The following is a 24,535-nucleotide window of genomic DNA, read 5'->3' as shown; positions in this document are numbered from 1 at the left end:
AGGGATGCGGGGAACCGGGGTGTTTAGCTGGAGGGAGGGCCATGGGTTTAGAGGGAGCGGAGGGCCGGGGGGCTTTAGCGGGAGGAGGGCGGTTGGCCTGGGCTTCAGCGGGGGTGCAGGGGGGCAGGGAGGGCACTCTGCCAGGCCACAGAACTCAGCGGAATTTCACAGAATTTTCCAGGAACTCTGTGAAATTCCACAGAGTACCACTACGCGAGCTCCGCCCACCCCTGATAATGACATAGAATCATTAACCATTATTATCATGGAGTGGATCTTACTCAGAGCCTCTGGCATGGGGTGTGAAGCTCGTGGTGGGAAACACTCGTTCACCTCTCACCTCTCTCATCTCACGCCCCAGTTACCTAAAGCTAGAACTAATGTGCTATAGATGTCTCACCTCGCAAAGCATGGTTCTAAGTGGTTAGAATGTAGACTAGTCTATCCTCCAAAGCCCACTCTCACTAGCCACTAGGATATCATTCCAGCCATATGCTGAACCTATTCCATCCACAAGAGTAAAAATAAAGCCTAGTGAGTAGTGCTTAATTTGCAAACGAATAAATACAGGGCCCAAAGTTTTTCTTGGAATCCCACCAACAGCGCTACCAATTGATTTGTAGTCTTGATTTGACTTGATGCCTTTTTCATCCACTGCCATCTATTCCCTGCCCTTTTATCTAAAGCTTGCTGGTTCTTTTTCATCCCTGATTTCTTAATTTTTCAGTTGCTCACCGTTATTTTTCCTCCTTACTCCCCTTTTCTGCTTCTCTCTCTTATTCTGGGTCAGTTTGATGAGGATAAACAAGTGCCAGTCCCAAAATATGAGTGCCAATGGGCCCCACATGTAACTGTCGGCTCAAATTAAGCACTGCCTGTGAGGGAGCAAAGTATGAGCTTTTGAGTGAATTGCAGTGGTATGCCTGATTCATCAATTGCTGCAGGTGCACTGAACTTCCTATAGGTTTCACAAGCCCTAAATGAGGACCTCTAGAAACCAAGAATAGGCTTTTCCTATTACATTTAGGGCCAGATGTAGGTAAGTAACATTTAGCGAATCTTAATTACCGAAAATTACCGAATTTTACAGATTCGGTAATTAAGATTCGGTAAATGTGAGGGGTTGGTATGTAGGGAATCCAGATGTTCCCTTTTACCGAATCGGTAAAATTCGGTATTTACCGATTCGGTAAATACCGAATCGGTAAAGCCTATTGATTCCTATGGGCTTCAAAGCCCATAGGAATCAATAGGCTTTACCGATTCGGTATTTACCGAATCGGTAAATACCGAATTTCACAAGGGTGCAGGGGGTGTCACTTTGACACCCTCTGGCACCCCCTAAACAGGATTGGGTGCCATGTGGCAGGCATGCAAGCCCTAGGGGCAGGTCTGCCTGCCACATGGCATAGGTGTGCATGCACACATGTGCATGCACACCGGAATCGGTATTTTACCATGAGGTTGGATTTCATGGTAAAATACCGATTCGTTAAGCCCTTTGGGACTCAGAAGAGTCCCACCCACATATGGAATTTACAGAATCGGAAAAAATTACCGATTCGGTATTTTACCGAATCGGTAATTTTACCGATTCTGTAAATGTAGATTTACCTACATGTGGCCTTGGATTTAGGCCCCTACATACCGATTGGCCATTTACCAGTCGGTAACGGCCGAAATCGGCCGTTACCGGTCGGTAAATGGCCTGAAACGGCCACCTACATCGGGCCCTAGGTCACCAACTACCCAAGGGCCAGGTAGGAGGTTGCCCAAGCTTCTATATCACAGCAAGAGGATTTCTAGCCCACTGCAGTGGACTGAAGACACCAACCACTAACTGTAACACTTCCCATATTTGTTACATTAATTTGCTCAATGGAGCTCAGTAAGCTTGCCCTGCTCCACGCACACTTCGCTGTCTGCCAATACATAAAAGAAAACAATTCAAATCACTTTGCATTCCACATCGTGCAAAACACAAGGTTAGTCTGCATATCCTTCAGCACCTAATTAATACCTACAGTGCCAACAGAGAACTGAGATCCAACAATTTATCCTCACCGTCCCCAGAATCAAGGGAGCCAGAGGCGGTGGTCGCTCGTTTGACTATCTTGTTCCAAAACTCTGGAATTCTCTACCCATCAGCCTTAGGACAAACGACAAGTGGGTGGGCACTCAAAACCCATTTATTTGCCTAAACAGCCCACTATCCTGCATAGCCTGTCAGTGCTGGAACGCCCATCTTTGGTAGCTATATGTTCTATAAAAACCCTTGAAACTAATTTAATTGGATCCTAGGTTATTTCTGTGGCAGTGCAGAACCAGTCCTCAGCAGCAGACCATCTGTTATCAACTAAGATAGACTGAGTGCCCACCCATTGACAATACTACTGTAGCAGTTACCAGTGTCAGCTCTCCTCCCTATGCACACTTCATCCCATTCCTCTAAGAGTGAGTCAAACTTCCAAAACACTCTCTGATCAGGCAGATCTTAGTCATTACTAGACAATATCACTTGCACTTCGTACATGCTGCTAGTCAGTCCCTCCGAGGCTCTAAGGCAATATGTACTCCCCTTTTTTTCAATTGAATTCCTGCAGTTATCCCTCCATCTGCAGGCAAGTAGAGCACTGATATAAATGGTACTATTAGGGGCCAGGCCTACAGGGCACTTTCATCTCCTAACCAAGATCGCTTTTCAGAGGAAAACAATAGCACTTGCAAAGAAATGTATGCATACTTTATGCAGTTTACTTACTTTGTTAATGTCTGCCTCACTTGCTGTGCCTCAGTGATATGACTGCTCACGTAAGGCGACATTGATGGACTACTAAAGTAAACTCTGATGTCAGTTCATATATGGTGGATGGTCTTTGTCTGATAATAGGGAATATTCAAAGCCGGTCAATCTGTGAAAAATACTGATGCTCGAGAATAGTGCATATAATTAACCCTTTCGGTGCTCATGACAGAATGGTTCTGTCATGAGCACCAGTGCTCCAGTGCTCATGACAGGACCATTCCGTAATGTGCACAGGCACACTAAATCTCTCTGCTGCAAGCAGCAGAGGGATTTCCTTCTTGTTTGGCCCCTCGGGAGGTGAGGAAGAGCTTCTCCAACTTCCTGAGGCTTGTTTTTAATTTTCAATGTAATGACGATCGCGCGCATGGCGCGCTGACGTCATTACATTGAAAAAGAAAACTTAAACTTAGTTTCAGTTTCATTGTTTCAGTGCTCCTGGTGCTATCTCAGCCCCCGAGCACCGGAACACTTGGGAGAGGTATTGTTGGAAAGGGGAGAATCTCCCCTTCCCAATGGTACCCATCCCTAGTGGAACCCTACTTGTGGGATTGCCCCAGGAGGGTATCCCCTAGCAGACTGAGTGCCCTCCCATAGCCACCAGGGAGGGGGGAGCGACCCATTGGGCAAGGGCCTTTGCTCTCCACATTTTATTTTGCGCTAACCACTCTTTCGCCCCCCCCCGGGATAAAAAGCACCCTAGATGCCAGGGATTCTTTTTTTTATTGGCCAGGAATAGGGGCTGCCAGGAACGGTAATGGCAATGCCCTCAATCCCACCCCCGAAAAAATGCAACAGTCTTTATGTCTCCCGAGAAGGCAGATGGGGGCAGTAGCCCTATATCTGCTTACCGGGGGGGGGGGGTGAGGTGGCAGAAAGCCCACTAGGCACCAGGGATTTATTTGTTGCATACGTAGGGGTGCCCTACCACAAAAACCACAGTCTTTCTGCCCCCCCCCCCGGGAGGCGGATGGGACAATAGCCCCTTATCTGCGTCCCCGGGTGGGGCAGAAAGTCCACTAGCCACCAGGGATTTTTTTTTCTTCAAAGTTCAGGTTGGGGCTGCCAAGAACAGGCATGTCAATGCCCCCACCCCCCAAAAAAAGCCACAGTCTTTCTACGCCCCCCCCCCAGAGGAAGATGCAGTAGTAGCCCCTGATCTGCCCCCTGGGGGAGACAGAAAGCCCACTAGGCACCAGGGATTTTTTTATTACATAGGGATGGGGGCTGCACAGAATGGGCATGCCAATACCCCTACCCCAAAACAAATTCTAACAGCCTTTCTGCCCCCTGGGAGGCAGGTGGGGGCAATAGCCCCTTATCTGCCTCCATGGGCGGGGCTGAAATCCAACCAGGCAATGCAATATTTTTTTAATGGTCAGGGGTGGGGCTGTTCAGAACGGGCATGCCAATGCCCCCACCCCCTCAAAAAATGCCAAATTCTTTCTGCCCCTCCAGGAGGCAGTTGGGGTCAATAGCCCTTGATCTTCCCCCCAGGCACCAGGGATTACGCTGGCATTTTTGTATGTAGGAGTTGGGGTTGCCCAGAATTGGCATGCCAATGCCCCCCTAAATTTGAGGTTTGCAGGGGATTTTGGATGGGAAATCGTTGGGGGGTCCATACAAGCCATGGATCTATGACAGAATTTCGACAGACAGAATTTCGACCTACACAAATATCGGCGTAATTATATCGATAGCAAAAATATCGACGCCCTATGTACAACATGGTAAGTACCAAAATATCGAAAAATTAATATCGATGTAAAAAATATCGTTGTTAAATATATCGATTTTTTTTAATTTAAAATAACATGAAAAAAAATGTAAATAATACTTAATAATTACTTAAACATATTTAAATATATGTAATAATTGTTAAAAAAATAATAATACATATTTAATTAAAAAAAAAAAATCATATATAATATATAATTACTTAACAATAATTACTATTCCCACTCCAGTGGGTGTAACAGTAGGGAAAACTGACCCTGAACACTAAAAATACCCCTTTGCCCAAAAACCTAAAACTGACCCTGAACCCTAAAAATACCCCTTTACCCATAAACTGAAAACTGACCCTGAACCCTAAAAATACCCCTTTACCAAAGAACTGAAAACGGACCCTGAACCCTAAAAATACCCCTTTACCAAAGAACTGAAAACTGACCCTGAACCCAAAAAATACCCCTTTACCCAAAAACTGAAAACTGACCCTGAACCCTAAAAATACCCCTTTACCCAAAAACGGAAAACTGACCCTGAACCCTAAAAATACCCCTTTACCCAAAAACTGAAAACTGACCCTGAACCCTAAAAATACCCCTTTACCCACAAACTGAAAACTGACCCTGAACCCTAAAAATACCCCTTTACCAAAGAACTGAAAACTGACCCTGAACCCTAAAAATACCCCTTTACCAAAGAACTGAAAACTGACCCTGAACCCTAAAAATACCCCTTTACCCAAAAACTGAAAACTGACCCTGAACCCTAAAAATACCCCTTTACCCATAAACTGAAAACTGACCCTGAACCCTAAAAATACCCCTTTACCAAAGAACTGAAAACTGACCCTGAACCCTAAAAATACCCCTTTACCAAAGAACTGAAAACTGACCCTGAACCCAAAAAATACCCCTTTACCCAAAAACTGAAAACTGACCCAGAACCCTAAAAATACCCCTTTACCCAAAAACTGAAAACTGACCCTGAACCCTAAAAATACCCCTTTACCCAAAAACTGAAAACTGACCCTGAACCCTAAAAATACCCCTTTACCCAAAAACTGAAAACTGACCCTGAACCCTAAAAATACCCCTTTACCCAAAATTAATTATTACAAATAAATTACTTCCCACCCTATTCCCCTATAAACCCACAACCCGCTCCAGTAGTAAAACATATAATTTAGTTAAAAATATACATAAATTATCAATTAATTAATCAATTAATCAATTAAAATAAATCATTGCCAATTATTATTTAATTGCAAAATAAATTAATCATTGAAAAATAATTATTTAATTACAAATAAATTACTTCCCACCCTATTCCCCTATAAACCCACAACCCGCTGTGGTAGTAAAACATATTATTTACTCTTATATATTTTTAAATTATAAAAACATATTAAACACATATTATAACAATTAATTTAAATACTTAACTAATATTTCTAACACATATTAGTAAATCGAAATTACTTACATCGATATATATGCTATCGATATTAGTAATTTCGATATTACTTACCTTAGGGTCGATATTCTGGCCATCGATATTCTGGACATCGATATTCTGTCCCATCGATATTAGCAACTCGATATAAGTGTAGGTCGAAATTAAAAACTCGATATTTTGACTGTTTACCACAAGCCATACCTCCATGAACTCCCATAGGTATCTATTTTTCAAAGATGTCTGGGCTTGGTAGGATTCCCTAGATGGCCACCAAGTGTGGGGCCAAAATCCCAGGTGAGCCCCTTTGCAAAACCATGTGTTTTGTGCTAGGTAATTTTGAAATCTCCACAATGCCCTTCCCTACAGCAGGTACTTGACCCACCCACACAAGTGAGGTACCATTTTTATCGGAAGACTTTAAAGAATGCAGGGTGGGTGGAAGTTAGTGGCTCCACGTAAATTCCAGCACTTTTCATCACAGAAATGTGGAGATAATTTGTTTTTTTTTGCAAAGTTTGAGGTTTGCAAGGGATTTTTGTTAACAGAATCTGGTGAGAGCCACACAAGTCAACCCATCCTGGATTCTCCTGGGTGTCTAGTTTTACAAAATGTATAGGGTTGGTAGGTTTCCCTAGGTGCCAGCAGAGCTAAGGTTCACAATTCACAGTTAGGGACTTTGCCAAGAAATTGTCAGTTTTCACTGTAAAAATGTGGTGTGTCCACTTTGCGTTTTGGCCATTTTCTTGTCTCAGCCAATAGGCCTACCCACACAAGTTTGGTACCATTTTTATTGAGAGACATTGGGAAATGCGGGGTGGGTGGAATTTTGTGGATCCACACAGATTCCAGAACTTTCCATCACAGAAATGTGAGTAACATGTGTTTGTTTTTTTTTACAAAATTTCAATCAATCAATCAGTGGTTTATATAGCGTGCTACTCACCCATGAGGGTCTCAAGCCGCTGGGCGGGGGGGGGAAGACAGCTCCGGATCAGTCGAGGAGCCAAGTCTTGAGGTTCTTCCTGAATGTGTGCACGGTTGGGGAGCGTCTGATGTTCACCGGGAGCTCGTTCCAGGTCTTGGCTGTGATGCAGGAGAATGCTCTTCCTCCGGTTTTGTTTCTGTGGATGGGGGGGACCTCTGCCAGGGCGAGGTTGGTGAAGCGAAGATTTCTCTTGGGTGCGTGGAAGGAGGCTCTCTCGTTGTGGTATTTGGGTCCGATGTTGTTGTAGGAGTGAGTGATGAGTTTGAAAGTGACTCTCTTCTTGACGGGGAGCCAGTGGTGGGTGCGTAGGTGTTGGGACATGTGCTTGAGCCGTGGAGTTCAGAGGACGAGTCTGTCTACGGCGTTCTGGATGGTTTGGAGTCTGTGTAGAAGAGTTCTGTTGATTCCGGCCTAGAGGGCGTTGCCGTAGTCAAATCTGCTGGTTATGAGTGCGTGGGTGGCGGTCCTTTTGCAGTGAGAGGGGATCCATTTGAAGGACTTATGGACGATGCGAAGGCAGTTGAAACTGGTGGAGGTAACGGCATTGATCTGGCAGTTCATGGACAGGGAGGATTTGAGGATGATGCTGAGGTTCCGGGCATGGTCAGTGGGGGTGGGTGGGATACCAAGGGCAGGCAGCCACCAGGTGTTGTTCCAGGTGGCGGAGCAGGGTCCGAGGATGAGGACCTCCGTTGTCTCTGCGTTGAGCTTCAGACAGCTGTCCTTCATCCAGGTTGCCACGTTCTTCATTCCTTCCTGAAATCAGAGTCTGGTGTCTTCGGAATTTTTCGTGAGGGACAGGATGAGCTGTGTGTTGTCGGTGTAGGATGCGATGCTGAGCCCATGCTGTCTGATGATGGTGGCGAGGGGGGCCATGTAGATGTTGAAGAGCATAGGGCTGAGAGGTGATCCCTGGGGTACCCTGCAGGTGATATCGGGGGGTTCGGAGCGGAAGGTTGGGAGTCTGATCCTCTGGGTTCAGCCAGAGAAGAAGGATTGGATCCATTCTAGGGCGGCTCCTTGTGTCCCTTAGTCGCGAAGTCTGGCTGTGAGTGTGCGGTGTGACACGGTGTCGAAGGCCGCGGTGTGGTCTAGTAGGATGAGGGCCGCTGTGTGTCCCTGGTCCAGTAGTATGCAGATGTCATCAGTGGTGTCTAGAAGGGTGGTCTCAGTGCTGTGGTTGCTGCGGAATTCAGACTGGGAGGCATCTAGGATGGAGTTATATTCGACAAAGGCGGTGAGTTGGGTGTTCACGAGTCTCTCTGTGACTTTGGCACGAAGGGGAGGAGCGAGATGGGCCAGTAGTTTTTCAGGTCTTCAAGGGATTCTGGGTAACAGAACCTGGTGACAGCCACAGAAGTCACCCCCATCTTGTATTCCCCTGTGTGTCTAGTTTTAAAAAATGTATAGGTTTACTAGGTTTCCCTAGGTGCCGGCAGAGCTAGGGTTCAAAATCCACAGCTAGGCACTTTGCAAAAAAGGGTCTTTTTTTACAGTAAAAATGTGGTATGTCCAAGTTGTGTTTTGGGCCTACCCACACAAGTGCAGTACTATTTTTATTGGGAGACTTTTAAGGAATGCGGGGTGGGTGGAATTTTCTGGGCCCTCGTAGATTTCAGCGCTTTCCATTACAGAAATGTGGGGAAAATGTGTTTTATGTGACAAAGTTTGAGGTTTGCAAGGGATTCTGAGTTACAGGACCTGGTGAGAGACACACAAGCCACCCTCTCCTGAATTCCCCTGGGTGTCTAGTTTTCAAAAATGTATAGGTTCACCACGTTTCCCCAGGTTCAAAATCCACATCTAGGCACTTTGAAAAAAAAAGAGTCCGTTTCACTGTAAAAATGGGGTGTGTCCACGTAATTGTAATTGTAATTTATATTTATATAGCGCATTATCACCAACAGGTCTCTAAGCACTTGCTTTGGGAACCCGTCCTGGTTTTTCCCTGTGAGATAACCCGTACTGGGCACCCCCAAGGTGAAAGCCAGGCATCCCGCTGCGGGGGGGGGGCCATAGTGGAGATTAAGATAGCTATTGCCCGGAGTTGCAGAGTGTGAACCCGTGATTCGAGCAGGCACCGAAGCGAGAATTATCGAGTCCGTGGACATTTTGGGCTCAAGACCCTGCCGCGTCGGGAATTGAACCCTGGTCCCGGGTCTGACCTCTGCTTCATGGTCTGCCTCCTCTAACCACCATTGAGCCACACTTCTCCTTACGTTTTGGCATGTTTCCTGTCGTGGGCACTAGGCCTACCCACACAAGTGAGGTATGATTTCTATCAGAAGACTTTGGGGAATGTGAGGTGGGTGGAATTTTGTGGATCCACGTAGATTCCAGACATTTTTCTTACAGAAATGTGCGGAAATTGTATTTTTTGCGACAAATTTTTAGGTTTGCAAGAGATTCTGCGTACGAGAACCTGGTGATAGCCACACAAGTCAACCCTCCTGGATTTCCCTGGGTGTCTAGTTTTTAAAAATTTATTGGTTTTCTAGGTTTCCCTAGGTGTCCGCAGGCCTAGGGTTCAAAATTCACAGCAAGGCACTTTGAGAAAAAGGGTCATTTTCACTCAAAAAATTTGATGTGTGTCCACTTAGCATTTTGGCTTGTTTCCTGTGGCGGGCACTAGGCCTACCCACATGAGTGAGGTACCATTTTTATTGGAAGGCTTTGGGGAATTCGGGGTGCATGGAGTTTTGTAGATCCATGCAGATTCCAGAACTTCCCATCACAGAAATGTGAGGAAATTGTGTTTTTTTCAAGGTTTGAGGTTTGGAAGGGATACTGGGTAACCGAACTGGTGAGAACTGCACAAGTCTCCCCTTTATGGATTCCACTGGGTGCCTACTTTTTAAAATGGTACAGGTATGCTAGATTTCCCTAGGTTCCAGTAGAGCTAGGGTTCAAAATCTACAGCTAAACACTGTAAAGAAAGGGTCAGTTTTTACTGTAAAAATGTGGTGTGTCCACATTGCAATTTTGGCCCGTTTCCTGACGCGGGCACTAATCCTACCCCCACAAGTGAGGTACCATTTTATGGGGAAACTTAGAGGAACACAAATTTGTAAAGCAACTGATATTCCGTATTGAGTTTGTATGCATTTCTGCCTTTCAAATGTAAGCCAATGTGTAAAAATGATGTCACTTTGAAAAATGTCCTATAATTCACATGCTAGTATGGGTTTCCACAATTTCGGAGATGTGAAAATGGCTACTGCTTCTAAACTCTATATTTTATTCCCATTTTGGAAATACATAGGTGTCCTTGATACCTATTTTTCACTCTTTATATTTTACCAAATGAATTGCTGTATACCCGGTACACAATGAAAAACCATTCAAAGACCCAGCTTAGTTATTGGCTCTGGGTTCCCCTGGTTCTTGGTGAACCTACAAGTCCTATATATCCCCACAACCAAAAGGGCCCAGTGGATTTAACTGTATATTGCTGTAAAGAAATCTGAACGACATAGAAGATGTTACAGGTGAAAACGTTGGCTCAAATAGCTGTTTTTTTTAATCTCATTTTCAATTTTTCTTGTTTTCAACTATTAGTTGCTATTAAAAAAAACCTTGAAGGATCTACACAAATGACCCCTAGCTGAATTCAGAAATGTGTCTACTTCAGAAATGTATAGTTTTCCAGGATCCATTATTGCTTCCAATTCTATTTTTACCACTAACTGGAAGGAGATTGGTGCACAAAAAGTAGCAAAAATAGGCTATGTCCCAGTAAAATGCCCAAACTGTTAAAACATATGGGTTTTCTCACAAAATTCCGTCTGTTCCTCAACGCTTGGAAGATGAAGTTTTGAGTACCACAAACTGTTTGATGATACCATGTTCAGGGGAAAAAACTGATGCTTTCTTCTGCAGCACTTTTTCCCCACTTTTCCACAAAAAAGAAAAGAAATGTGCTTTGCTGTCTTTTGGCTAATTTTTGGGTCCCCTTCAGAGGAATCCAAAAAAATGGGTATCTTTATAATTCCAATAATGTTGGAAGAAAAGGACGTAAATTTGGCATGGATACCTAATGTTGACAAAAAGTTACAGGGGCCTAAGCACAAGCTAACCCAAATAGCCAAAAAAAGGCTTACAACCGTGGGGATGGTGGGGAAGACCTAATAGCTAAGAGGTTAAGGCTTTTGTCTGCCATCACATGTGATTTCCTCAAAACAATATTGATGGTTCTGGAGCATTTATGATCACCTTTTGACTTAGGCAGAGTGCCATGGGTGACTGAAGAGGTTTGAAATAGAATGAAAATGCTGCTGTGGGCTGAAATTAAAATGTCACAACTGCATTGCACCACATGGATGCCTTACTGTCCAGGCATTTTCAAAGGAAGAACATTTTAAGTGAATTAATGCACATATCAGTAGAGGAAAAAGCTGCATAGTACACCCTCAGCACCCCTCTTTCTCACTTGCCATTAATATGTTGATGTTACCTACGTCCTCCAAAGAGCTAGGCTTTTCTCCTTCACAGCAGGATTCTCGCTACCCACGAACCCTTTCCTAGTCTTTACCTTTATTTCTGGCTCAATGGGCTTCTCACTTACCATCAGTCTATTTTCTGTTCTAAATCTATTTGCAGTAAACAAATGAATTAGGCTGCATTTTACTCAAAATATTCTTTTAGACTCTGCCAGATTTGCTATAAGTAATCACTGGTTTTCTCCTCCCAAAATAGTCAGGTGTCTTCTTACACATGGATCATTACTTCTTTGCTCTAGATCCTTGTTTATGTACCAAAGGAAATGATAAAGCTAAAGGGAAAAAGACATGTACATCAACTAAAAAAAAATCCAATTTCTTTCTTTGTAATTTCCATATTTTCCTAATCATTGCCTTCATACCTTCCAAGTTAGCTAAGTATATACCACACTCTGCTGGGCCTGCCAGCCTTTCTGCTGGAGAAGTTGCAAAGCCAAATCTTGCATTCAGGCAGTACCATATGGGGCAGACAGAACGGTCGAATTTGATTTTGTGTAATTCTGTGGGATTACAATAAAATTCTGCGGAATTCAGCAATGGAGCGGAGTGTGCATGTGCTGCTATTTTCTTAGTGCTAAATGCACCCTCGCAACCAAATATGTATGTGAGGATGCTCTAAGAAATAGCATTGCCAAATACCAAATTCACTGCAGTACCTTCCCATCGGTGCCACTGTTAAATACTCGGAGTACATAAGCCTTAAATACTCTGAGTGTGTAAGGGCACCAAGGGGTATGCACATCAGTGAAGTCAGTGGTTTTTAAACAGGGACAGGAGAGGAAGCTGTCCCTCTATGTTTACAAATAACTGCAGATTAAAGTTTGACTGCTGATCATTAAACATAAAAGGTGACTAAATTGAAGTTAGTGCTTGGTTGGTTGTAGAGTAACTGAGTCCATGGATAGGTGGTGCGATGAAAGTACATGCATATGAATGGATGAAGAGGCTAGTGCCGTGTGGGATAAGTAAGTCTGAGGTTGAATGTGGCAGGGGGCAGGGGCATGGGTAGGCTGAGATGAAGTGGGAACCCAATTGAATGGAGACATCTGGGTGGAGGAATCAGAACTTAAAGAGGAAGTTGTGGTGGTAAAGTAGGAGAAGGCTGCACAAAATCAGTGTATGATGGAACACCGAGCAAAGAAGGGAGCACCTTACCTGGTTGAAGTGATACTGAGGGGTTGGGTGGCTGGTCATCTTTTGCTGCTGGGCCATGTAGCCCCAGACCAAATGTCTTATCTGCACCAGTTCTTCAGCTGCAGTGTAATTGAGGCTTTTTGCCTTGCTGCATGATTATCGCTGACCTGGAACACCCTTCTTTGTCTTACCCTTGATGTCTGGATAAATGGTTACTCATTACTCATGTTACCTTCCCCTGAAATGTTTCTTCCGGCATACCAACAATGTAATTTCCATTTTTAACCTGTTAACACTAAATAAATTAATTGGGCTACACATTACCCAAACATGTTTTAGGCACTGTGCCTAATTTGTTAGAAGTAATCATCGATCATCTCACAAAGTGCTCAAACTTAAACATATGCTGTCTTCCCACTTAGACGATCACCTGTAGGCTGCACACCAGTAAAAAGCAAAATGTCTTTCATTGTGGAGCGAGAGAGACTGTATGTGTGTGGCTAGAGGAGATTGCCCTTGAACTGAATCTTGCCTAATGCTTTTTTGGTATCTTCACAGCAAGAACCCAGCCCTGCCACACTTGAAGTGGAATAGACATGGGGCCAGGTGTATGACCTTTTGTTGCGGCCCCAAACGCGAAATCAGCCCGTTTGTGACCGCAAAAAAAGGTGGTGGTATGTACAAACGCTATTTTGCGAGTCAGTGACTCGCAAAATAGTCTTGGCAAGTTGCTATTAGGAAGGGGCATGCCAAGGGCGGTCCTTCCTAATAGCGAGTCATAATGGTATGTACCATTGTTTTCCAACTGCATTTGTGTTTGCAAAACACTAGCAGTTTACAGCCTACTTCAAGTAGGTGGTAAGCCACTCCCAAAAGGGCTGAATTTGGAAAAAAAAGTTTCTTATTAAAAATTCAAACACAGACATTGGGGTCTGCTATCCCCAACAGACCACCATCCCTGTGTTTGCAGGCCATTCCCAATAATTCACAAATTGCGACCTGCCTCTTGAATTTTAATGAGGCAGGTACCTTGCGACCCAATTGAAAATCGCGAATAGTGTCACAGACACTGTTGTACATTCCATTTTGTGAGTCGCAAAACGTCGCAATTTGCGATTCGCTAAAGAGAATGGTCGTACATCTGGCCCCACAAGCCTTGTCCCTTATGATAGTGAAAGTCAAAGAATAAGTGAGAGGTAATCAGTGGATAGGGAATTAGCTTGTTTTTTTAAATGTTTCCATGCTAGCTGTAATGGAATGGCCTAGATCAATATGTTTTAAAAATATTTCACCACTGGATATTCTAAAACCGCATTATCCCTCAACCCATTTTTTTCCATAAGGATAACTATAGAGTGATCAAAGAAGCCAGTTTTAGGCACCCAGATCAGATTCCAAATCCTTGGCCAACTTAAGCCACCTACAGTTGCCACATTGATGTCATCTCCATCCCTCCAAGCCCACTCTGGGTGCTTCATCTTTTTGCCATGATTGCAAATGGTCAGGAATCTCCTCTATCATGTCTTTTGATCTTAACTCTTGCATCTTCTTTATGGTTCTCTGCACAGAAGAAAACAGTGTCTGAGTTTTCCTTACAAATAGCAAAGACGTATTTTTCTTGCCCTCTCCCCAGACACTTCAAAAACGCCATTTTCAGGCTTTATTCGATAGATGGGCATTCTAAAGGTTTCTTGCCATGCATTAAAGCTTCAGCCCTATGCACAGAAAACAGCTCTACGAAACTGAATTAGTTTTTCTACGTAATTATTCATTCCTCTCTGGTATTTGCAAAAATGCGCTTTGGTCCCGATACATCTGCAGGTCGTTATTTCGAAAGTCAATTACATGACGATAGGAGGTAGATTAAAATAAAGGGCTCTGTTGTGGCTGTTGGGAGTTATCTTGCCTTACACTTTTTTCCGAATCTTCACAGTTGCCAGACTTACGCACCTCAGATGGAAAACAAGAGAGCAGCATCTCATTGGTGTGTCGCCTTATAAATCACACTTCAGGAAGGCAGAGGGTAAGTGATCAGTGGACAGACCCATGTGTGAGTGTTTCCTTTTTCCCCGCCCAGTGCATGCTGTTACAATTCTCTATCAGTGAATTGTCTTTAAATGTTCTGCAGTCTTGTATACCCTTCCCCCAAATGATCAACAGCCTGATTCATCAATCATATTTGCGCTCGCAAAGGGCCAGATTCTGAGAATCTGGCCCTTTCGAGTGCAATTTTTGCATTTGGGATTCATCATCCCAAATGCAAAATTTGCTATTTAGAAACTCGCAAATTTGCGAGGAATAGCATTTAAGGAATCTCTATTAAAGATTCCTTAAATGCTATTCTTGAAACATTTTAAAATTGCGAATTCGCAATTTTTGGCCGCTATTTACCGCGAGGTCAAACCTCGTGGTAAATAGCGAAAACTTAGAAAAATGCTTTTAAAAGCATTTTTTTAAGTTGCATGTTACACACACACATGTCCTTTGGACATGTGTGTGCGCAACACCTGTTGAAATGTGCATTTAAGGGGTGCTACAGGGTGTCCTTTGGACACCCCTGGCACCCTTCAAGTCGCTATCTTATTTGCGATTAGCAAATTGCTAATCGCAAATAAGGAATACTCCCCATTCATTCCCATGGGCCTTTTGGCCCATAGGAATGAATGGGGAGTTATTCCTTATTTGCGATTAGCAATTTGCTAACCGCAAATAAGGAATCTGTAGGAATCACATTTAATTTTGCGATTCCTACATGAATCCCGTTTTGCGAGTCTGTAATAGCGATTCCTTATGAATCGCTATTTCAGACTCGCAAAACGGGTCTATCATGAATCTGGCCGATATTGTATAGGGATGACTGTTATTTCATGACATTCTTATTGTTTCTAATTGTATTGATAAGTGGTTGTGCAAGCAATAATTTGATCAAGGTTAGTTTTGAATCCTGAAGGTCATGTTACTAGTAGTATTATGAGTGTGTGGACGGAGGATATTGAAACATTGAAATGCAATGGCTCTGAAGTGTTTTCTACAATTGGTTCCAGTAACCATTAAGAGGTTGATTGCTTTGAATCTTAGATGGTAAGCTGTTGGTGCATGATTGTATTCTGTAGGTATAAGGGTGTTGAACCTTAAAGGCAGTTGAAGGTTAGGCAAAGTGAGACTATTTTATTGAGGTTTCATTGGTCTATGCTTTTGTATGTGGAAAAAAGTGTGAATGGTGAACGTTGAACAGCAAGTTTCAGTTTTTCATAGTACTTTGGCTTGGCGGGGGAGTGATGTACAGGAAATTGCTGTAGTCACATTTACAGATGTTCCTACCTCCAGAGGTGGTATTTTTTGGGATGAGGGCAAGATTTTTTTGAGGCGCTATATTTAGTAGAAAGGGGTGTTGACCACTGCTTCTGTCAGTTGAGACTGGGGTTTGTGGCTATATAAAGACTATGACCTGACTTTGGTTTTCATGGAACGATGTCTCCAAAGAAGGTTGGGAATCAGAGTGCCATTATTTTGTAAGGGAGATGTGGTGTCTCCCCTCACCAGGATTTCTGTTTTGGAGCCAGGGAGTGTCTGGCTGATCGGAGTCATCCACATCTCTATTGCGTTGAGGTCTTCTGTCACATTCATGAGTTGCTTCCTGTGACCTGCAAGTAAATCTACATGTCATCATCTTAGGAGTGAAAGGTAAGAATGTGTTTTTTAGGTCAGTATGAAGGATGATGCAGTCCTCTTCATGTGACCTCGCAGGGTGGGAGATTTCAAACAACTGGAGCGGAGTGGTCCATGATATGTGCAACAGACCAGTGATAGTGTAGCTGAATCTCACAAGCTGACCCAGATTTCCACTGGTGCAGTTTCTATTCCATGTTTTAAGCAGATTTATTGTAATGGAAAAATGAATTCCTTATTCATTTTAAATAATGGGAAAGGTCGTCAGTTTTTTTCTGCATTAACGAGCCCCCGGTTACTGAATGAGTCTTAATTTTCCTTGTTAGTGTGATTGCTTATGAATTATGTAAGATAATATCGCTCTTGCATCAGAATGATCATTTCTGAAGGTAAAAAATCAATGGAGAGAGTTGTAAACACTAAACACAGAAGGAAAAAAAGCAATTGCTTCTGAGTGGGGCTTTCATTGCCTGTAAGGAAGAATACCATTCTACTGTGGTTCATTAGTGCCTAGGGTGTTATAAGTTTCAGTGTGAGCATGTAATTGGTTGGTGACAGCTTGTCCAGCAATGGAATCTTCCATCCCTTTAATTTCCAACTACTGGCCTACCCACATGGCTGGGTCCAAGCTGGGGTATGGGTGACCAAAATAACGATCTATTTAACACAGATCTTTGTGACTGGGGGCGAATGTTTGCATTGTTCAGCATTCCGTCCAACATTTGTTCCTTTTGCCTACCCAATTAACTAGTCATAGGAATGCCTATGTGCTGCAAAATCAACTGGCATTGTATAGTTTTACTTCACTACATACAATCTAAAGTGGGTTCTGGAAACAACATGGTAACAGAAAGTCTACGGGAGCTTACGATTCTTCTGCAGCTTATGCAGAGCAAACCGGGGACACTAGAGAAAAGAACGTGATTTTTGGGGTGTGTAATATGCTCATTGACAGGGGCACAATACTTTGACTGAGTGTTTCGCTCATTCTCTTTTTTGTGTCTTTACAGCACTCACTGTGGCATGGCACATCGGGAATGTTTCAGAGGAGCAGCCCTATACTTTTAAACCAGATCTGTTACGTTTCTGAGAGAGAAAGGGTAAGCAACAGGGAATATCAATGGAGGGGTGTGAGCCATTTAAGCAACAGGGAATATCAATGGAGGGGTGTGAGCCATTTAAGCAACAGGGTATATCAATGGAGGGGTGAGAGCCATTAAGCAACAGGGAATATCAATGGAGAGGTGTGAGCCATTTAAGCAACAGGGAATATCAATGGAGGGGTGAGAGCTATTTAAGCAACAGGGAATATCAATGGAGGGGTGAGAGCCATTTAAGCAACAGGGAATATCAATGGAGGGGTGTGAGCCATTTAAGCAACAGGGAATATCAACAGAGGGGTGTGAGCCATTTAAGCAACAGGGAATATCAATGGTGGGGTGTGAGCCATTTAAGCAACAGGGAATATCAATGGAGGGGTGAGAGCCATTTAAGCAACAGGAAATATCAATGGAGGGGTGAGGGCCATTTAAGCAACAGGGAATATCAATGGAGGGGTGAGGGCAATTTAAGCAACATGGAATATCAATGGAGGGGTGTGAGCCATTTAAGCAACATGGAATATCAATAGAGGGGTGTGAGCCATTTAAGCAACAGGGAATATCAATGGAGGGGTGTGAGCCATTTAAGCAACAGGGAATATCAATGGAGGGGTGAGGGCCATTTAAGCAACAGGGAATATCAATGGAGGGGTGAGAGCCATTAAGCAACAGGGAATATCAATGGAGGGGTGAGAGCTATTTAAGCAACAGGGAATATCAATGGAGGGGTGTGCGCCATTTAAGCAACATGGAATATCAATGGAGGGGTGAGAGCTATTTAAGCAACAGGGAATATCAATGGAGGGGTGTGCGCCATTTAAGCAACATGGAATATCAATGGAGGGGTGTGCGCCATTTAAGCAACAGGGAATATCAACAGAGGGGTGTGAGCCATTTAAACAACAGGGATTATCAATGGAGGGGTGTGAGCCATATGGTTGAGTATTTATTTGACCCCCACATGCATGATTTGCTGTTGTCCTTCAAAATGGGTGTCCAATATCCATCCTCATCTTATACTGCCTGCCCCTCCCCCTACAGAACTGATGTGTCTAATCTCTAAACTAAAACGGCTCCATGACAATCCTGTTACCCCCATTGACATCGCCTCATCCTTCCAAGCCCTGTGTATTTAGCTCATCTTTACATCAGTTCTCGCCTTCCAGCGCCCACTTCTTCCCCATAATCCCACACAATAGACAGACCTATTGACTTTGCAGGTTATGTTGAGGTTTGTGTCTAAATTACAGATGGATGGTGAAACCTTATTTTACATATGTATTGTTTATACATCATTTAAAAATCACCAGAGAAAGTTCAACTAATCTTAATCCACAATTGCCTTTTGATAAAAAACTATTTTTACACTATCTCTGATACTCCTGTAATAAACTATGGAGCAAAATGGCTTTGTCTCAAACATACTGCGATAATTTCCATTTAAAAAGTTGTGAGAACATATGATCTTAACAAAGAGAAAAATTGTGTGGAATTCGTTTTCACTAGTGCAAATGTTTGTGGCATGGCACTGAGGGCCCGATTCATAGAACTGACTTAAGACAAAATCTTAAACTTACTACTTTTGATATTCACAGAAGGCATTTAGTAGTAGTAAAGTAAGGTTGCCATCTTAAGTCTGTCCTAAGTATGTCTTAAGTCTGTCTTAAGTCTGTCTCAAGTCCGTCTCAAGTCTGTCCTACTACTTTTGGTATTCACAGAAGGCATTTAGTAGTAGTAAAGTTAGGATTTTGTCTTAAGTTTGACTTAAAGACAGACTTAAGACAGTCTTAAGACAAACTTAAGACAGACTTAAGACAGACTTAATCCAGACTTAAGACAAACCTAGGACAGACTTAGGACAGACTTAAGGCAGACTTAAGGCAGAATTAAGGCAGACTTAAGACAGACTTAAGACAAACTCCTAACTTTACTACTACTAAATGCCTTCTCTGAATACCAAAAGTAGTAAGTTTAGGATTTTGTCTTAAGTTAGTTCTGTGAATCGGGACCTGAGTCTTTAGCACTTTCTGAGATTAGAAAAGTAAGCTGCTGAATTGTGGGATCAGGTATCTCCGCCCATCCCAATCCTTTCAGGCCTTTATCACCCTGCCATTTCCTTGTAACCACCAAGAATCCTTGCTTCAGGCTTGACTAGCTACTCCAGTACAGGGTTTAGTCTTTGACTTCTGGGAAGTGTATTCCTGGTTTTATGTGGATAAACAAGAACTACAAATCCCAGAGTGGAAAGTCAAAACCCACACCATTGCAGTTAGGTATGCATGGATCTGGGAAACTTGTCAAGGAGCTCGGAAACCTGGGGAGCTCAGCTGTGCAGGGTCTACACTGTAATAGCATAAACGTTGGTCCTGAGTTATTGTGCAACTGAGCACTTCATAACAATCATAAAAATTCAGGAGAAATGTTAACACTTATCCTGTTTTTTACTTGTGCCGGAGGTGTACTGAAAGCCACATTAGTTATAATACCTGTATGTATTGAATGCAGATAATGTAATTGTTCAATTCAGTTTATGAACCACTATTACTGTTTGGTCATGATTAGCTTATGTTTAGGGTTCAAGTTACCTATAAATGTAAAAATGTTTTCCATTTTTCTTTAACTCCCAACTGAAATGTATATTTATATACGTGTATCTCTTTCTTTTCCAGGCAACACAGCCTTTTCTCCCAAAACTATTCAACTTTTTGAAAAAGCATTCTACACAGATAACTAACACTATTGCTAATGTTCTTTTTGGATACTAAAAATAAGACTGCCAAGTGCATATTGTAAAATAGGAAAGAATGTCAAGGACCTTATTGAAAAATAAAATAGTTTGTTGCTGTCTACATGTGATTTGTGCAGCAGATTCAATTTGGTGTATGACTTCATCTTGCGTAATGTTGCCCACCCTAGCTGTGCCCTGTACATACACTTACTGACAAAGTATTTGAATAACAGAGGAAGTTGATGAAAATTGTTTATGCTTTTGAAGAACACTTTTGGTTAAACTATTGTGCCTGATATTTGCCAGATCCAGTAAGTGGAATGACAGCCAACAGGCTGGGCATAGTTTCTTCTAAAATGACCTACATTATGTAAAAACTGTGCTAGTACAACAGAAGGTGGCTATCATTTGTTTGTGTGGCTATGTGCAGTGCAAGGCTACTTCAAGTGTAGTACTCTTGCCTGAACCATGCTAACAAAATACCTCCAGCAGGTGTTTTATCTATTTCAGGCATGTCAGACTTTTTTGTGGGGCCTGATTAACGCGTTCCATGCGTCGGAGGGCCCCCGGCTACCACGTTGGGTGTGTGCGTCGGACGCCTAGGGGGCCTCCAATCACCGCACGCGTACAATACGCCTGCACAGTGGGGAAATTTGCACCGCAGTGAACTGGTTAAGCCAAATGAAGAGGAGAACTTAGGACTAACTACATAGATACAACAAACCCCGGTAGTGAAAGTAAATGGAGAGAAATTATTGATATTTCCACTCACCACATCCACCTCGCCTACACAAACAGAATTCCCTTTAGTGTGGACCAATGAACCGGTGTGATACCTAGGTATTCAGATACATACATACCCTGACGTGGTAATTAGAGAGAATTATGGGAAAGCAGTGTAGCTTTTTACAGAGGTGATAGAGAGCTGGTTACGGTAACCCCTCTCATTGATGGGCGGAATAGCTCTCATGAAAATGATTTTCTTGTTTGTCAATACACCAATACTATTATCAAAAAACGTGTTTTGCACTTTGCACCCACTTATGACTCACTTGGCCTGTGCTGGGAAATTGCTGTGCCTGTGATCGGGAACATTAACCCTCCCTTATATGATGGGTGGGCTGGATGCACCAGACCTTGCAATATACTATAGGGCTTCGCAGATCATACATGCATATTATTGGATTCACGGGCCACCAGTTCTCCCACACTTGTACTGGGAGAGGAAAGCAGCTGAACCGTTATCGCTCCCATGCTACCTGCTAAGCATAGCACAGCGTAAATTCCGCACAATTGACCCTATAGGCTACACATTACCTACTTAAGAAACGGCAGATGAAAGGTGGATTCCAGTACTGTATTGGCCAAAGCTACCAATAGAGTGGTGCACATGGTTCCCTTAAGTACAGATGGGGCAATAATGCGGACACTGCAAAGGGTAAAAATACACAACATGGGAGACTTCTTCAAAGATGGAATCCTGATAACCTGGAAAGTGGTCCAAGACTCGATACCTGAGGCAACTTTGATCACCAGATATAATTGCCATAGAGCATGTCAGTCACTGCGGGCGCTGTTGGGGTCAGACAGAGCAGAACTGCCTGAAAAAAAACCCTGACATATTTGCTCCTGGCAACCTCCACGACCCGCGGGATTTCAACACTATATAAACTTATGCGACATAGTGATGATCCACTGTTAGACCTGTCAGCCCTAGGGTGGTCTTTCCCTGTGATTTTTGCCCTTGCCTCATTTTTCCCACCTTCTTTTTGTTGGCCCATAGGTCTTCGGGCACCTTTTCATAGCTAATCTGTGTTAGGGTGCAGGTGCTCTCTACTTCAAACATGGCTGCCACTGGCCCCTGCTACTGCAGCGTGGTCTTTTAGTGTAGCACCCTAGCTGCCAGGAGCAGGCTGGATCCCCATATAATGTTGCAATACCAGCCACCCAGCCCCTGTCCATAGGTAGAATGGGGAAGCTCCTGGAACCTTCCAGAAGGAAGGCAGTCCTGACTTTTCCCGCCTTAGAGAGTGGTCACCTGACCTGGGCATATATAAGCAAGGGAGGGAACTTTTCTAGTCAGTTGGGGCATCACTGACCTGGGGAACCCACGCAGGAGTTTTAGGCGGGAGGGCCTAGTGAGGAACCTATACTACTAGGAGTGACAGGATTTAGGTGCTGCCTCTTAAGCTGGGTGAGGTGTCCTGAGCTAGCCCCCTGATCTGGCCCAGTGGTAGGGAACCCCAGGGTCCATCTGCAGTGACTGAGGAAAAACTCTTCAAGCCTTCAGCTCAACCCCCCACCCCCCTCTCAGCAACTTCAAGAAACAAACACCCAAGGGCGCAGAACCATCCAAGAAGATTGCTTGCCTTTGACAGAGACTGCTGGGGGATCGACCAGGTACTGGACTGTGCTGCCCTGCGCACTCCCTGCCTTCATCTGGGCCCATCTGGCCCTACCTGTCTCCCCCCCTGATGGAACTGCCTGCAGTCCCTGCTGAACTGTGTTCTTAGCGCTATATTCTGTTCCCCTGTCCAGCGCTGCAGGTGAGACTGCCTTCCCTCCTGCCAGCATTGACTGCTGACTGACTTGCCAAGCGCTGTGTTAAAGTTTACTGAAATCGACCCCTCGCCCTGCCGGTGTCCAGCGCTGTGAAGCCCCCTGAGCGCTTCCCTGCATTGGCGCCAAGCGCTGAACCTTGTCGCCTTGAGACACCTGAGGAGACCTTGTCACCGCAGCTTCGGCGCCCCCACGCGACGCCTCTGAGGCGCTTGCGGACGTCCTGTGGCCGACTGCCCCTGCGCTGCGTCCAGCGGCGACGTTGACCCCCCCTCGGTGGCCCCCGGTGCCAGGAGAGGGCCGCCGCATCAAGTCTGTCAGGCCGCACTGGGCCTGAGGCCTGCCTGGGCCCCTGTCACGTGAGCGGGAGCGCCGCCGCGTCATCGGCCGCGCCCCGCCCCAGCCGCGCAGCCATTGGCTGCCCCGAACCAGCCCTTCTCGCAAGGCCGGCACCCGGAGCGGGGCGCGACTCATCGCGGAGGGGGTCTGGAGCTGAAGACGCCCCTCCGCCTGGCCCCGCAGTGTGTTTCCTCGCCCCTGGCGCCGGTACGATGTGGCAGCGTCTTGCACCGCGCCAGGCCGCAGGAAGTTCCTCAACCGGCGGAAGCTTCTCCCGCCGACTCCAGCCGATGCAAGGGCCCCGGAGGGCTGAAGGAAGCAGGTAACCCCCCCGGGGAGGAGGGCGGAAGGCCGGTTAAGGCCCCAAGGTCGCCCCTCCCCTGGGGGAGAACCGAGAGTGGGCCCCGTAGGCCCCTAATGTGCCTCGAGTGACTGGGAGGCCTGGAGTGGGTGTCGAGGTGTGTCAGGCCCTGAGAACTGTGCATGCCGAAGAAGTAGGCTATTCAGGAATTAACTGTTTTCGGCCCACTGCATGATAAGAGCGTCTAGGCCATTGACTAGTGACTGTCGTGGGCTGCCTGTACTGCTCATGCCTGTTTATATGTCATCAAGCCTGCTGAGAAGAGGGTCAGCTACTTCCCTGTACTGAATTTCTTGCATGGGCGGGTTTCTACAGTTCCTGATGGGGCCAAACTGTGATACTTATTTATTCATTTTAATGGTATTCTGATGATCTGATTCTGGGTCGCAAAACGATCAGTATTCACAAGGAGAAATGCTTGTGGTTGTTCCTACAGGTTCATCTAGGATCTATGAAATTACCTGTTTGCCTGCTTAGTAGCATACCGTGACAGGCTGTGTTCTTTGAAGTTATCTGTTGTACTGAAGATACTTGATGAAATGTTTTATCCCTTTCTATGAAGTGCAATTTGAAAGGCGTCCATGAGAGGTTTAATGTGGTACTTTACTGCAATGCTATGGTCGCTTCTTGTAGGATCCTCCAGGTTTATGAAAGTACCCTCTTTGCCTGCCGAAGTGTATGATGCGACAGGCTGTGTTATTTAATGTTTCACTGCTTAGATTAGCTGGTTATTATTTTAATGACAAGTCTTACTGAGACTGCATAATGAAATGCGTAAATGAAATACTAATGATTTGCTAAATGCATTACTTGCTTGATCCAAAGTCTATATAAAAGATCTTGATTTTTTAAAACACAACTACTGGTGTGGTCTCCATTATTGCGCCCACTTCGTGTCTCAGTGGATGAGTGTGTCAAGTAGCTGCTTTACACGCAAGCCCCTGGCTGCCTTCCTGCTCAAACCATGCTACCCCCTGGAGAGCTAGCGGTCCCAGTTCTTACATTGGTGGCAAGCGGTGGGATCCAGGACCTGTAGCTACTTAACACCCTCCAGTGGGACAGAGTGCGCTGCAATTAATTGGACACCTGTGGTGCTGCAAGCAAACCTAATTGTCCACCACTGTCTAAGTCTGCAAAGTGTGTAGAAACCGGTGTTGTCCCAGCATTGTTGC

At 44.5% G+C, this 24,535-nt stretch overlaps 1 protein-coding gene across 1 annotated transcript in view; it reads left to right on the top strand.

Moving 5' to 3' along the window:
• The window catches only part of LOC147708657 (uncharacterized), a 147,126-nt gene extending 126,985 nt beyond the window's left edge, over positions 1 to 20,141 (top strand). The window contains exons 20-22 of the mRNA XM_086925758.1: positions 14,541 to 14,630; positions 17,287 to 17,376; positions 20,046 to 20,141. Of these exons, the coding sequence (XP_086781884.1) occupies positions 14,541 to 14,630; positions 17,287 to 17,376; positions 20,046 to 20,141 (276 nt within the window). The remainder of the gene's footprint in view (positions 1 to 14,540; positions 14,631 to 17,286; positions 17,377 to 20,045) is intronic.
• Positions 20,142 to 24,535: the final 4,394 nt, after the last annotated feature.

This window comes from Lissotriton vulgaris, chromosome 6, assembly GCF_964263255.1.
Source record: "Lissotriton vulgaris chromosome 6, aLisVul1.2, whole genome shotgun sequence".
Taxonomy (NCBI): Eukaryota; Metazoa; Chordata; class Amphibia; order Caudata; family Salamandridae; genus Lissotriton; species Lissotriton vulgaris.
The sequence above is the reverse complement of the archived record's forward strand: the minus strand, read 5'-3'. Positions and strand labels throughout refer to the sequence as shown.